Genomic DNA, 15,138 nt, shown 5'->3' with positions numbered 1-15,138 from the left:
TCAGATTAACAATCTTTGTTAGTTAAATTGAGGTCAGTGATATCTAGGAATGTTCTGAAGATGGCACTCATATTTTTACTGTGGTGGAAAAGTTTTTAGACATTCTGTAAATTGCAAAAGTAATTGTTGCTTGTTAGTAATAATTAAAAAAAAGATTGTGGTTTTAGGATAGCTTGCATATTGGAGATTTGGAAAATGATAAAGGGGTCACTTCATGGGGAAAAAAGCAAAAAAGCCAACCAAACAAAAAACCACCTCGCACCACCAGAAGAATTGGGACTGAAGTAAGACCAACATCTAAAATTTATAATGTATATGAATATAAATGTAAAGGTAAAACTTGAGTTTTGCTGCAAGTTAGAGGTACTGGATGTGCTTTGGGAAGGTTTGGTTGCATACTGTTTTAAAGCACAGTTCTCATGTGTCCACCTTGGGGTTTTTCTCAGGATGCAGGAGTCAAGTATCAATATGCTATAATTTTGTTGCCTTGCAGAGTAAGCAAACAACCAATTTCCTTGTTTCAATTTGTCTTTCAGGTTTTGACACAGATGGTCTGCCTTCTGCAGTATGGCCAGGGGGAGAAACTGAAGCCCTCACACGATTAGAAAGACACTTAGAGCGAAAGGTATGTTTCAGATTACTGCAAGCCTGACATATCTGGGAAACATAGTTACTCTTTTAAATTATGCTGCGAAACCTAAAGGGATTTGGGCAAGTCGTGTTAGAGAAAAAATCAAACACACAAACTTGAACTCAAGGTGTTAATGATATAAATCAATAGTTTATTTTTAAAGATGATAATAGATAATCTTTAATATGAATTTTAGAGACAGTCTGTTTTACTCTTCTGTACTAGAAAAAATGAAATTTATTTTTGAAGTAATTTTATTTGAAGCATACATTTTATAATTTTGAAGGGGAATTCCTCTGACAGCTAATGTATCACTAGTTGTCTAGGTTTCCAATATATTGAAAAGAAAGGCACAGATAGCTCTGGAAGACAGTCCATGCCTTCTGCATTGAGTTGAATTACCTCCTAGAGATTCTGCTGTTGCAAAAGGAGCACCTGTGTATCGTAGGTGACCTGACCATCTGTCCAGTGTTTGTATTCTGTTACAGACAATGTGTGATTTCCCCCATTGTTTCTCTCTAGCCTCTAGTCTGATTTTGCTGTGTGGGTTTTCTTTTGTTTTTTTAAGGCTTGGGTGGCAAACTTTGAAAGACCAAGAATGAATGCAAATTCCCTCCTGGCAAGCCCTACGGGGCTTAGTCCCTACCTCCGCTTTGGCTGTTTGTCCTGTCGGCTCTTTTACTTCAAGTTAACGGATCTGTACAAAAAGGTAGGACTTCTCTGTAGTCAGATGTATATTGTTAGATACCATGGTTTTCCCCTATTTCTCCTAATAAAATGTTTTTCTTTAATGATGATCTTCAGGTAAAAAAGAACAGCTCCCCTCCCCTCTCCCTCTATGGCCAGCTGTTATGGCGTGAATTTTTCTACACAGCGGCGACTAACAATCCACGGTTTGATAAAATGGAGGGGAATCCTATCTGTGTTCAAATTCCATGGGATAAGAATCCTGAGGCTTTGGCCAAATGGGCAGAAGGCAGGACAGGTTTTCCTTGGATTGATGCAATTATGACACAACTTCGTCAGGAAGGTTGGATTCACCATTTAGCCCGGCATGCTGTAGCATGCTTTTTGACTCGAGGTGACCTCTGGATTAGCTGGGAAGAAGGAATGAAGGTATTTTTTCTTATTCTTGAATTTCTTAAAGTACCTGTTAAATTTTTAGATAGTCATCCTAGAATTGTTACTGTGTGTGTGCTGTAAGTTGAATTTTAAACCTTAAATTGTGGGCAAAACTGAATCGGTTCTGATAAACCAGGTGTGCTGAAATTTTCCCTCTTGGATCTCCCCTTTTATTGAAACGTTAAGAGTGTTTCTTGCAGTCAGAATAGGTCTGAAATTCTCTTAAATTTGAGATTTCTTCTTAAATCTTGACAAGTAAGCATGGATAACTATTGTAATCTAGGTTTATTTTTTTCCCAGTTATTCTGTATATGAATAATTTCTGTTCATGTCTTGCATCTGCTTCCCTGCAAAGGGAACAGAGAAAACTGAGAATGTCCCTTCAGCAATTTCTGTCACTTTGCCCAGTGTTAGAACTGTGAGTAAAGGCAACATGATTTGGCTGAAGGCTCAATGCAGTTAATTTTAAGCAAGTATAAGATGCTGAAGTTCAAATTTAAGATGTCAGGTTTTTGAAGAAAACAATGGAATAATTTATTCTTGCTAATTAATTGAATCAATTTTACATTTTTAGAAGGATAGCATAACTTTTACTGAGCAATAATAATCTATGAAAAGTTGAGAATCAGAGAATTTTATTTTTGAAATCTAAAAAAATTTAATTTCCATTAGGATTTTGACCCCATATTTCTTTATGTATATAATCACAGGAAATTTCCTTTCTTAACAAATCAGTTGTAAGCAAACACCTTTCAATTTCAAAAAATTTGGTTATTTCTGCAGTTCACAAACACAGATATTGAAGATTCACATACATGGGTAACTCAGTATATTACAGATAAATTACTCTGTAAATTAGAGATACATGGCAGCTTGTTCTTAGTTTTGCAATAATACAGATACATGAAGGCCCCAAACTTGTGCAGTGGAAATATGTTCAACTCAAACTTCCTTAGGTAGCAAAAGTTAATTTGGCCTTCCATGTGGTGTTATTTCCAAAGTCTTACTACATGGCAGCATCTAGTGGAATAACTGTGTGCTAACACACTTCCTGTTTAAAGATCTTGTTGCATTATGAGTCACCATCTATTTGAAATGTTTTTTGAAAGCATTTTAAGATAAATCCTAGTTTTTCAAAACCAACTTTTTTCCCAAGTAGTTGCAGATATTTATTAAAAGATACTTTTGTAGCACTTATTCACTGTATACTGTGGAATGAATGCCTTATTGAGTATATGGAGAGAGAGATGGAGAGATCATTGTTTAATGGTATTATTACCTTACTTAGACCTTGTATAGGAATTACATTAGTTGAAGTTGGGTGGCAGTACCAAGATGCTGAGTTTTTACTGCCTTAGCATGAAGACAGATGGCTGCTTTGGAAAATTTGGAAATGGAAATCAGAACTTGCAAAAAATATGTATTAAATAAGTATCTGTTCTTAAAACTACTTCTAGGTACACTCTTTTTATAAAAGCTCCTTGAGCATTGTCCTTCACAGAATGAGGCTTCACTCTGTTTTTTATCTGTCTGCATTGCTGTGATCTGACTGAGCAGATAGACTTCTTTTTGTACAAATTGGTACTGTCTGTGTTGAAGATGAAAAAACAATCAGTGCTGGAAGAGCTTGAATGTTTCACAGCTACTGAGCTCCTGATTTAAAGTAAAACCCTTATAAATCTTTAACTTCCTCATGTTTTGTTGGGGGTTTTTTAAACTGTAATGGGGTAGAAAATTAGAATTAAAGTTTACTTTAATACTAATAGTATTAAAGTTTACTTTAATACTTTTACTTCCTAATAAAGGAAGTTTTTTTTTTTTTTTTTGGTCTTCAGACCTGAATTCATTATCTGTCACACCACCCTTCAGTGTTCTTGGTGGTTCATAAAGCCTCCAAGAATATGAGTATGTTCTCAAAACTGTGACTTGCTAGATTAACTATTTGCCTTTAAAAGCACAACTTCTGCATGTTTGTTCTGTCCTGAAACTCTTGAATTCTACTCTTGGGATTCCTCACATAGTGAAAAGTGCTGTGGAAGTTGAGGTATTGAGACCAGCAATTTGAGTTCAAAATGTACTTTGTATGTTCCTTTTATATGTTTTCTGGAATTTTGCAAAGCTTACTCAGCTGTGATGTGATGAAGCAATTCTGAAAACAGCAAATGCCACTTGGAAGCCAGGAGTCTCCAGCTGTCCTTTGGGGATTTATTTTTCAAGGATGTGTTTATGTAAGATTGTGTAGCTTCCTGTGATGTTTACAGGATAAAATCCAGGTTTTGATTTTTTTCTTTTGTTCTTGACTTTGGTATTAAGGCATTTGTAATTGCATATTGAGCATTCTGTGAATGCTGCCAGGTAGGAAAGAGCTTAAATCAGAAACTCAGGAGTTAATGCTGAAAAAGTAGGTGTACTGAAGGTGTGCCATGCCCAGACTAACTTGTTGCACTGCTTTCTTAAGGTCTTTGAAGAGCTGTTACTTGATGCAGATTGGAGTGTGAATGCTGGAAGCTGGATGTGGCTGTCCTGTAGTTCCTTCTTTCAGCAGTTTTTTCACTGCTACTGCCCAGTGGGTTTTGGCAGAAGAACTGACCCAAATGGGGATTATATCAGGTAACTCACAATCCAGAAATTGCAGTAATTGATTCATGGGTTGCTTAAATTATTTAGCAACTTTATACTTAACATGACCTTTTTACCTTTTTGTTATTTTTTTTAAAGACGTTATTTGCCAGTACTTAGAGGTTTCCCTGCAAAATACATCTATGATCCTTGGAATGCCCCAGAGAGCATCCAGAAGGCTGCAAAATGTATTATAGGAGTTAATTATCCCAAACCAATGGTAAACCATGCAGAGGCAAGCCGTCTGAATATTGAGAGGATGAAACAGATCTACCAGCAGCTTTCACGATACAGAGGACTGGGTATGATTATAGAACATTTGTTTTAGTTATTTATTTGAAACTTCTCTCACCTTCTAGCAATTAATAATTTAGTCTCATAGCAGTGAGAATCAGGTCTAAGTTCAGGGTGGTGACCAGGGTTCCGTATCCAAGTAAATATTATATACAACTGAGAAAGGAAAGAATTTGAGGGGAGTACCTGTCCAAAATATTGCCTGAATTTATTTTTCTGTGGGTGTTTAGAAGTGTTTTTGTTAAGTAGGGCTTTTTGTGCATTCTGATAAGCTCTCGTACAGTTAAGTTTTAGCAGCAGTGATTAGAAATTTAATATGGTTTCTAACTTCAGTGATGCTGTATCTGCATATGCAAATGATGTTGCAGAAGTAGGTGCCAACCCAGCCCCTGGTGGATTCTTCCCCTTTGCTCCAAGAGGTAAACCAGGTGCATTGTACTGCTCAGGAAAGTGTGAGCAGTCAGTATGTTCAGATATTAATTGTTGCACTTAAACTCAACATACTGGATATGTGTAACTAAGGAATATTGGAAAAGTGATGCAGAATATGATGTAGAAAAACTTAAGTAAGTGTGAACTAAAATTGTTTGGCAAGAAACGGGAAAAGGCAAGACAGAGAGGTGTTCTGTCATAAAATAAACCACTCAAGGTGTGAGGGTGGAGAATTTGCTCTCACAAGGGAAACAGAATGCTGCACTTTATATATTTTTTTTTTATCCCCCTCCTTGCTATCTTTCTTAAATATATTTATTTTCATTTTTAGGTCTTCTTGCAACTGTGCCTTCTAATCCAAATGGAAATGGAAATGGTGGCCTAATGGGCTATTCACCAGGAGAAAGCATTTCTGGTTGTGTTAGTACAGGAGGTCAGTAAAATTCTTTCAATACATAGAATTATTGGGACTGAACTACATGAACTTCTTTTATAATGCCCTTGCCATTTTGTATTCTAAAAAAGAACTGCTTTCATACGACAATTTTGAGTGCAAATCACAAATATTTTTTAATTTATTCACTGTTTGGTAGTATTTGTTTATAGACATGGTTAAATTATTTTTTTAATCTCAAATAGGCAAATATTTTTCACCTATGTTTTTTCCCCTCCAAAAATTACTTATTAACTAGTATCAAACAATTTGATTTCAAAAGCATTTGTATGTTATTTTCTTCTAGAAGTACATAAGCATCCTGATATTTAAAATAAGGAGTGACTTGTGAACTTTCAAGTGAGAATTATTAACTTTTAAAATTTTCTAATGCTGGTATTAGATTACATACTGGAATTTATTTCTACAAAATAAAAATAAGAACAGTATTAAGATTGAATTAACCCATGGTGTATTTTAAATACTTAAATACTATACACACCTTAGACTCTTCAATATAAAATGATACAGCAGAACTGGAAATCTGTATTATTGCAGTTATTATTACAGGTTTTGTATTCTTCATAAGCTTTAGTCAAGGGTAGAAGCAGATTGTAGATGAAGATGGACCTTACTGTTCTTAGCCATTACAGTTCTCCTAAAGCTTTAAAATACAAACTCCTTAAAGCTGGGTGCTTGAGCTTTTATTTCTTATACATTTAGGACCTGTATAAAACAAGAAGGGTTTATTTTTTAAAAATTAACATTATGTGCACTCTTTTCTCTTTAAAATGCATTCATGTATACATATACTTATGCATTTCTGATGTGAAAAGCTTTCCTTTTGTAGGAAGTTCAGTGAATTTTGGAAGACAAAAACTATTAGAGCTTTGGACCTATAATGAGGTGGTTTGAAAAAAGAAAGTTTAAAAGCCACAATAAGCAGCCTATCGCTTGAAGACAGGGGTAAACCCCCCACATTTTAGATCCCAGAACTGGAGTTGTACCTTCTGTTATGTTTAAGTCTTCTCCCTGCCTCTCCAGGAGCTCAACTGGGAACTGGTGATGGTCATTCTGTTGTTCAGTCATGTGCCCTGGGAGACTCTCATACAGGAACAAGTGGAATTCAGCAGCAAGGTATTATGGCAGTGCCTGTCTGTAGAGGATCTCCAAATCCTTGCAGCTATGGAAAACCAGACAAAACATCAAAATAGCATGGATAGATTTTGGGTGACAGCTGCTGTCTACAACATGAACTGACCTTGTTTCTGTTCTTGAAACATAGAAATTATTTCTTAGTGTGGACTTGCTTATCTTGTAATTTTTATCCTTAAAGTGCTCATTTAGAGAAGTATTTTTATGTTTTGAGTGGGAGGGATCACAAGTATGACTAAACAAAAATTATTAAACAATATCTTAGGCTACTTTAAAAGAAACTGAAAACCAGAAGTTCACCTTGGGTATTGCATAGCAAAATTTGTATGTTATCTTTTCCCTGATTTCACTACCACTCTTTCCATATATAATTCATTTCCACAGTTTTGTGTGGATAGTTTCTAATAGTGGAACCAAATTTTTGCTAACTATACAGAACCTTAAGCTGTGGTTTGTGATAGATCCAATTTGCAATGAAATTTAACCCAATTGTTTGTTTCTTTGCAGTCTTAACAGAGGTGGTGTGTTTACTGATCAGGAAAGGCTGTAATCTGTGTTTTGTTTAAGCACCCAGAACGTAACCGGAACACGACAACTGTTCAGAACAAGAAACCTTGCAACTGCTTCTGCTGATTGCACTATTCATGCAGAACACTCAGTTTCAAGGTTGCCAGTAGATAGTTTATATGAATCAGAAGGAAGTTCTCATCTTTCTTTTAAATTACTTGCTTTTTTTGTTTTTCCACAACTAAGTTATGCCAGGGATTCATTAGCATTGCTATAACAAAATAATAAAAAGGATAAGGAGACTTGGCAGAAGTAATGTTAAAATTTATAACAACTTAAAATGTTTGGCTATACAAGCATTCTGCTTGTTGCAAATATAATGCATAAATATGTAGGCACTAAATGTTGTTCACTCTGCAGATATAAGTGCATATATGTTTAACTGCTGTAGACTACCACGAGGCTTATTTTTCTTTTGCGTAAGAACTCTTCTGCATTCAGGATAGTTTCTGGCAGGATTTTTCTTGATAATGGAAAATAAATCAATTGGCTCCTTTTTGTTGTTGTAAAGAACATAATTTTACACTTGCTTGCAGCTCTTAATTTTATGTAGTATAATAAATATCTACTGTATCTGAACAGGTTACTGTCAAGCAAGTAGTATCTTACACTATGCTCATGGAGACAATCAGCAATCACACTTATTGCAAGCAGGTAATTTAAACAACAACAACAAAAAACCCCCAAACGCTTTTCCTGGATATATGAGGGTGCAATAGAGTCTTAATGTAAACACTGATTTTAAATTATCAGGAAGAACGGCCCTTGGTACTGGCATTAGTGCAGGGAAACGCCCAAATCCAGAAGAAGAAACTCAGAGCGTTGGACCAAAAGTCCAGCGACAGAGCACAAATTAAACTGGTAAGATCTGAGGCACCTTAAAGTTATCAAAGTTCTGTACAAATTTTGTGTCTGTGATAACATTCATGTCACTGCAATGCAAAGGATCCTGAGCTATTGCTGTAAATACTTCTTTTCTGGGGACTGTACAAACAGTACGAAATTCTGGCTCTAAGAGTTTGTGAAGTATGAGATAGGAAGCAGTTGCAAAAATAGAGCCAGACTGAAGATTATCAGACACAGATCCAGGTGTTAACGAAGGGAAGATGGATAAACTGTGGATTTAATACATTAGCAGAGCTGCTTAAGTAGCTTCAGTTACTCCCTGCTTCCACTTCTCACCTTAAGTTGTGCCAGTAGCTTTGTTTGTGTGAATTTATGGTGACCTGAATCAGGAGACTAAGACAACTTAAAGGGAAGAGCTTAGGGCCTGGATTAGTTTAGATATATAAGTGGACTAATCAGAACACGTTTCAGAGAGATACTGCCAAAAATGTGCAAAATGCTGATGTGGTTCTTGAGTGTGAAGATGTAGGGACAAATAAGATTTGAAGATGTGAGCCTTTGTCATTGGTCTGTAATTGAAGCAGGTTACTCAGACTGCCCAAGTTTGTCAAGCTATGATGAAAAAGACTTGAATTTGTAGAAGGCATTGTAGATGGATACACACAAACAGGTGTGAAAATGTGGAGAGAGCAGCAGAAAACTGGAGAAGGAGGTGTTCTATGTGTAAAATTATTAACACAGAGAAGTCGATTGTGGTTTTTGGATAAAGTTAGGAACAGGATAGAGGAAAGAGAAGGCCAAAATTGTTATACCTCTTCCCTCAGTATGCTTGTTTTGAGAGGAACAAGGAAGATGGCCTGAAAAGAAATAAGATTAGAGAGTAATTACTAAGGAGGCAAGCCAAATAATTGAGGACTGTCTGAAATAAGAGGGGACAGGATTTCAAAACTGGGAGTACAGCTGCAAAGGTTAAAGGTGACTGAGATGTTTAAAAAAAGCAAGTGGAGCATTGCTCATTATGAAATTTGAAGAATAAATAAGAATAGCACAACAAGCGAGATAATAGCACATGGAGAGACATTGTTGGAACTGGAAAACAGGGAATTCATACAACAAGTTTAGGAGATACATTTATCATCTCTAGAGATAAAAAGGGAAATTCAGTCTACTTCATTTGGTTTTGACAGCAAGATCTAATTTTGCTTGTTATACAGTGGCAGCACTTTGTCAAAGTTACTGTGGTGCATTAGGAGCAATTGTGTTGTACTGATTTGATTCAGTGCAGAGCCACAGCATTGTTTCCATAATGTGGAATAATGCTGTCAATTGAGGAAGCGAGCTGAGACCTTAGTGAGTGATCCATCTGCTATTTTCTCACATACTGGAAGCCCTGTAAACTGCTTCTGTGTTGTCAAACTGATTTCTGTTACTTGGATGGACCTGAGTGGAACATAATTCCAAGAGAGTCTGTGTTTCAGTAGCTGTCTAATCCTTAGTATGTGTAGATTCATTCAGCATCCATGTTTTGTATTGCAGAATTCCTTAGGTGCTCGTGTCTGTGTAGAAGAAGTACCTGCAGAGCGAACGTCTGGTTCCTGTCTAAGCTCTTTTTCAATTGACAGACAGGTTGGAGGGGTTTTTAGTTTGGCAGAGAAGATGACTTTGTTAGGGGTGTTCAAAGCATGCTGCAAAAGCATTATAGTCAATAGAAACATCAGCCAAGATCATACTCAAAACACTGCTGGCTAAAGGTTGTGCATTTCTGAATGGCGCTAAAGTACAGAGCACAGAGGCTTTTGTTGGGTTTCTCTTATTTTGTTTCCTTGTCCTTTTAGCCTCTAAGGTGAGAAATAAGAATTCTGAGTATTTGGGCCAGTACAGACTGGGACAGGGCTTCCTGCATTGAGAAGGGGGGAAAACAATATTGGTCCCCGGAATTACTTCTGTCTTCAAAGACTCACATCAAACTGCTTAAGAATATTTTTTTTTCTTTTTTTCTTGCAGCTTGATTGGAAGAGAAGTTTTCCACTCAAAGAACACATGGGACAAAATTCCTGCTACTCTGTATTGGAGCTAAAGTGTTGTGAGAGTTCATGTTCTAAAATTACATACTTTTTCATAAATTATTTTCAATTGTTCTCAGTTGTTGTAAACAAGTCCAATTTTTGGAATGCATTATTTCTAACTGGCATTTCTATGGTTTTTAACTTTTTAATGACTCTTTCACAAAGGGCAAATTGAGTTTTGTATATAAAGTATTTGGTGAAGAATTTGCTAACTTATTGTAAATATAAATATTCATGATTAGTGATAGACCCATCAATATATTTTTGATAATCTTTCATGTATATGGTAGTAGAAAAAGCTATAGTGCTGTTCTGAAAAACAGATGAAAATAGAGAGTTGGAAGTTTTTAAATTGTTATTATTTTTAGATTCCATATTTGAGCTCTGTATGATCAACGTCATATTTTCATAATGTAAGTGCTTAGGACTGTGTTTAATCAAATACAGTAGAGTTGTAACCGTAACTAATCACATCTGTATATAAAACACATGCCAATTTTAGTCAAGTTGTAAGATTTTCATGTATATGTCCAGTCCTTGTATTTCTCAGTTGCCTTGTTCAGTAATGACATACCTTGTTAATAAAAGAAAATTGTACATATAGATACATATGTTTGTCTTTTGTGTGCTCTATTGCTCCTGCTTATATTTCCAAACAGAATCATTTCAGGAAAGAAGAGAAATACTCTTTTTAGACTTAATCTGGAAGTCACAAACAGTGAACTATATTACCTCTTACTTCCAGTTTTCATGATACTGAAGCAAAACAATATTCAAATTATCCAGGCATTTTTCTTTGAACTGCATGTATGTATTCTGACCATTAAAGGGTTTTCACTGATGTATTTATTAAGTGTTCCTTCACAATCTAGGTGTTTGGGTTGGTTTTTTTCCCCAGCTATAATTACAATTTGCTTGATAGCTGTGAAGTCTTTCTTGCAATGCATTTAATTTGCGGCTTTTTGAGGCTGTTGATTTCAGACTTCCATGAATGCTCAGTCAATACTGTCTCAAATGTTTAGAGCAGTTGTATCTAACTGTTTTCTCAGACCATTAAGATCTTTGAAGAAGCAGTATGAATTTGCATATTACTAGGTTAATTTCCTACTCAAATGGGTGCCCAAGTTAAAATCCTAGAACATCCTGAGTTGGAAGGGACCCAGAAGGATCACTGAATCCAACTTCTGGCCCTGTACACCACTATCCCCAAGAATGTCATGCACCATGTACCTGAGAGCATTTTCCAAATGCTGCTTGAATTCTGTCAGGCTGCTGCTGTGACCACTTCCCTGAGGAGTCTGTTCCAGTGCCCAGCCACCCTCTGGTGAAGAATCTTTCCCAGACATCCAGCCTAAAACCTCTCCTGACACAACTTCAGGCCAGTCCCTCAGGTCCTGCCACTGGGCACCACAGAGCAGAGATCAGTGCCTGCCCCTCCTCTTTCCCTCACAAGAAGTTGTAACTGCAGTGAGGTCTCCCCTCAGTCTCCTCCAGGCTGGACAGACCAGCTGACCTCAGCTGCTCCTCTCACAGCTTTCCCTCAAGGCCCTTAACCATCTTTGTGCTCTCCTTTGGGCTCTCCAAGAGCTTTAGATCCTTCTCATTTTGTGGCACCCAGAAGTGCCCCCAGCACTGGAGGTGAGGCTGTCCCAGAGCAGAGGGGACAATCCCCTCCCTTGCCTGGCTGGCCATGCTGGGTCTGATGTCCCCAGGACAGGGCTGGCCCTGCTGGCTGCCAGGGCACTGCTGGCTCCTGTTCAACTTGCCATCAACCCCCAGGTCCCTTCCTGTGGCACTGCTCTCCAGTATCTCATTTGTTATTGGTATTAATTAATTCTAAAGCAAGAGGAGTTAATTATCCTAGTCTTAGTATCACATTGGTGACTTCTAGACAAGGGGCACTTCTGTGTACTGGTTTAAAATTCAGATTAGATTTTTGGGTTAATGGCATATGCAGCAGAGTTCTTGTGGCAGAATAAACTACCATGGCGCTAGATTTTAGATTATAGTTGTTAATGTAAATATCTCTGCATACTGATTTGTATACAATGGCAAAATCAAAAACACCACTAAGAAAATAGAGGCATGTCTATTGAGGTAGACAATGTTTGAAATTGATGAAAAAACTCAATGGTGAGAATAGAGAAGTAGATGCTAAGTATTTTCCACAGATCAATCCAAGTAAAATGGAAGGGTTCCCTAGGGACATACATAATAAGGAGAATAAACAATTCATCTTTTGTTTAAGTGGTCTTGAAAATAGAAAAAATAAATAGGCAAAAAAAATAGGCCTAGATTGCCTTAAGACATGTTTTACTCTGTTAAGATAATGCTACATTTTTCTGCTAACCTTATATTAAAAAAACTCATACCTTCTAACTTAAATATTCCACCTAAATTTTTTGAATGGTTAGACTATGAAACTCCCACTGACAAACTTCAAGATAAGAACTTCTGCTTAAATATTACCTTACCCCAACCACTCTAAAAGTTTAATAGGTGAAAGAAGAAATTTCCTAAGGAGTTTATTTTTACGGTAAGTAAATACGGTTTATTTTTAATTCACCCCTTCTTAAGTGCTGAAGTGAGTATTCCTCTACTTGGTGTAGGCAAATCCTTGGGTTTGCAGAGGAAAAAATCTGTGGAGAGTGTTGTTTCACTTGTGTGCTGGCTTGAAGGAGTTCTGGTGTCAGGTCTGTGGTGCAAGAAAGAGTCTGTGATTAATTTAGTGTGTGAGAGAGGAGAGAAGTTGCCTACAGAGTAGCAATAGCCTCATAAAAGCCCTTTGCCTCATATTCTTCCCCTCCAACCTACTAAGTGCTGTGGCCACAAAAATAAATAAAGGGCGAAGGCTTTGTTTGCACATTAAAAAATTACTAAAACTATTGCGACATAGGGTTTTTCTCCCCACACCCCCGCTACCCCCTTGTGATTTTTCAAGAAGTAGGACATGTGCTATAAATCCAGTATGCAATAAGGGCCAGGATGGCGTTGCTTATTAGATCTCTACTCCAGAAATGGAGCTTAAAATATGCCTCAAAGTTCTGTTCCCAAGGGATTTAGCTGGCCCTTCCCTGGGCTGGTAGGAGATGGAGAGAGTTTGCAGACTTGTGGTTTTTGGAAACAAAAAAAACGTACTCTGGAAGCATGCAGGAACAACTTTAGGGGATATTTGGGATAAAAAAAAAAAAAAAAGGAAAAAAAAAGTTTTGAAGCGTCTTCAAGCATTCAGAACTTGAGCGTTTGCAAAGGAATTTTGTGGGACCCGTCTTGTACTGGTACTACCGCTAGAGAGGTTTTTGAAAGGAGGGGAAGAGAAGGAGTTAAATCTCAAAGCCCTTGAGGTTGCCGGGGTGTGTTTGTGGCGGTGCTGGCCGGGGCAGAGTTAATTGACATTTTTTGGGAGCTCCGGGCAGGGAGCGGCGCTGGATTCGTGCGGGAAGCGCGGGTTTGTTGTGGGCGGGCCGGCAGGGGGCGCTGTGAGCGCGGCCCTGAGGGGGAGCCCGGGCCTGGGCACGGGGCGAAGGCAGCTCCTCGTCACCCCGAGCATTGTGGTGACAAAGCACTCCGGAGAAGGGAAAATACGTGGGAATTATAGAATGGCTGCATAATAGCTACCCTCTGCTTCCCGGGGAAAGAACAAACCTCTTCTTACTCTGGAAGCTGCTTTTCAGGAACGCTGCCGTGTGTGCTTGCCTGCACAGAGATACAGTCTCTTTTTCAAATGCACTTTGCCTAGAGATTGTTTCCAAAAGCCACTTCTTAAGTATGGTCGAGCTATTACCTATTTGAAATGTTTCCTGGGCTGTTGCTGGCCCCGGGGAGGCTTTTTGGACAAGAGCATGGAGCCAGGACACCTGAGACCCAGGTTCTTGTGTGCTCCGTCAGAAACTAAACAGGCTCAGGTAAAGATCTCTCCATTCCCAAAGCCTTCGTGCACAGGCTCTTGCTGGCAGCCATGTTGCTTTAGATTAGATTAGATTAGATTAGATTAGATTAGATTAGATTAGATTAAGCAAGAAACAAAGAGAGCCTCTTTTCTCTTCTTCGTGCTTCTAATTTCCGATAGAAAAGTGTTCTTTGGGCAAGAGTTGCTGCCCTTAAAGGACTAAGCAAATGAAATTCTCACACTTCACTCACTACCTCAGCTTTCAGCTCCAATGTTTATTGCAGGGGTTTTTTTTTCCACAGAAATTTAAAGTTTCAAAAAGTGGTGAAAATTTCTGGGTAGGGGGGGAATTTGCATTGATACAAAAAGCACAAGGAAATTAAAAGCAGACATAGAGAAATAATTTTAATGTTGATTTCAAGGGATCTAGGCTCCTGCTTTTGAATAGTGTGCAATGCAAATGCAAAATTAATTCAGTATTAAACTAAAGAATGCAAGTAGAGTTGATTTCAATATTTATTTACAAAAAGACAACAGAGGCATAAAAGAAATGGAAAAGAGACTCAAAAGGAGATTCTTTCTTTGAGATGCTGTTAGTTTGCTTGCTTGCAAGGGGTCTTAGTGAAAATTTCAAAATCCAAAACTCTTAAAGAAAAACTGCAAAAGGCAAAGGTGCAGCCAATGTGCAGGACTGCATCCAAGAATCTGTGGTAAGTGGAAACTTGTGCACCTGATGCAAGGGAAATTATATTTTTTTCTGCTTTTCCTACCCCTGCTAATTACACAAAACACAAGAAGATAATCTTATTAATTATGACTGTTCTGACTGGGAGTAACCAATAAGCATATTAGTTAATAAGAGCAATTTATAAGCAGCAATTGCAGAGAGGGAGAATTTTCTTCTGGTCTGTTTGGCTTTTTAGAGTTTCAAACCATGTGGTCATCACAAGGTTTTTCATTATCTGGACCATACTTTTTTATCAAGTACCTTTCACCCTGACCAAGATAGGAATATTTTTAAGCAATGTGCTCTTTACCTGATAGTGGTGGAAACACAGCCCTGTTCTGAGGAATGGCTTGCACC

At 37.6% G+C, this 15,138-nt stretch overlaps 1 protein-coding gene across 1 annotated transcript in view; it reads left to right on the top strand.

Moving 5' to 3' along the window:
- Positions 1-10,762, top strand: part of CRY1 (cryptochrome circadian regulator 1) — a 38,911-nt gene extending 28,149 nt beyond the window's left edge. Inside the window, exons 5-14 of the mRNA XM_019006761.2 lie at positions 537-625; positions 1,200-1,340; positions 1,436-1,747; positions 4,212-4,363; positions 4,472-4,674; positions 5,430-5,531; positions 6,576-6,668; positions 7,836-7,907; positions 8,007-8,114; positions 10,104-10,762. Of these exons, the coding sequence (XP_018862306.1) occupies positions 537-625; positions 1,200-1,340; positions 1,436-1,747; positions 4,212-4,363; positions 4,472-4,674; positions 5,430-5,531; positions 6,576-6,668; positions 7,836-7,907; positions 8,007-8,110 (1,268 nt within the window). The 3' untranslated portion in view covers positions 8,111-8,114; positions 10,104-10,762. The remainder of the gene's footprint in view (positions 1-536; positions 626-1,199; positions 1,341-1,435; positions 1,748-4,211; positions 4,364-4,471; positions 4,675-5,429; positions 5,532-6,575; positions 6,669-7,835; positions 7,908-8,006; positions 8,115-10,103) is intronic.
- The last annotated feature ends 4,376 nt before the right edge of the window (positions 10,763-15,138 follow it).

Source organism: Parus major, chromosome 1A (assembly GCF_001522545.3).
Source record: "Parus major isolate Abel chromosome 1A, Parus_major1.1, whole genome shotgun sequence".
Taxonomy (NCBI): Eukaryota; Metazoa; Chordata; class Aves; order Passeriformes; family Paridae; genus Parus; species Parus major.
The sequence above is the reverse complement of the archived record's forward strand: the minus strand, read 5'-3'. Positions and strand labels throughout refer to the sequence as shown.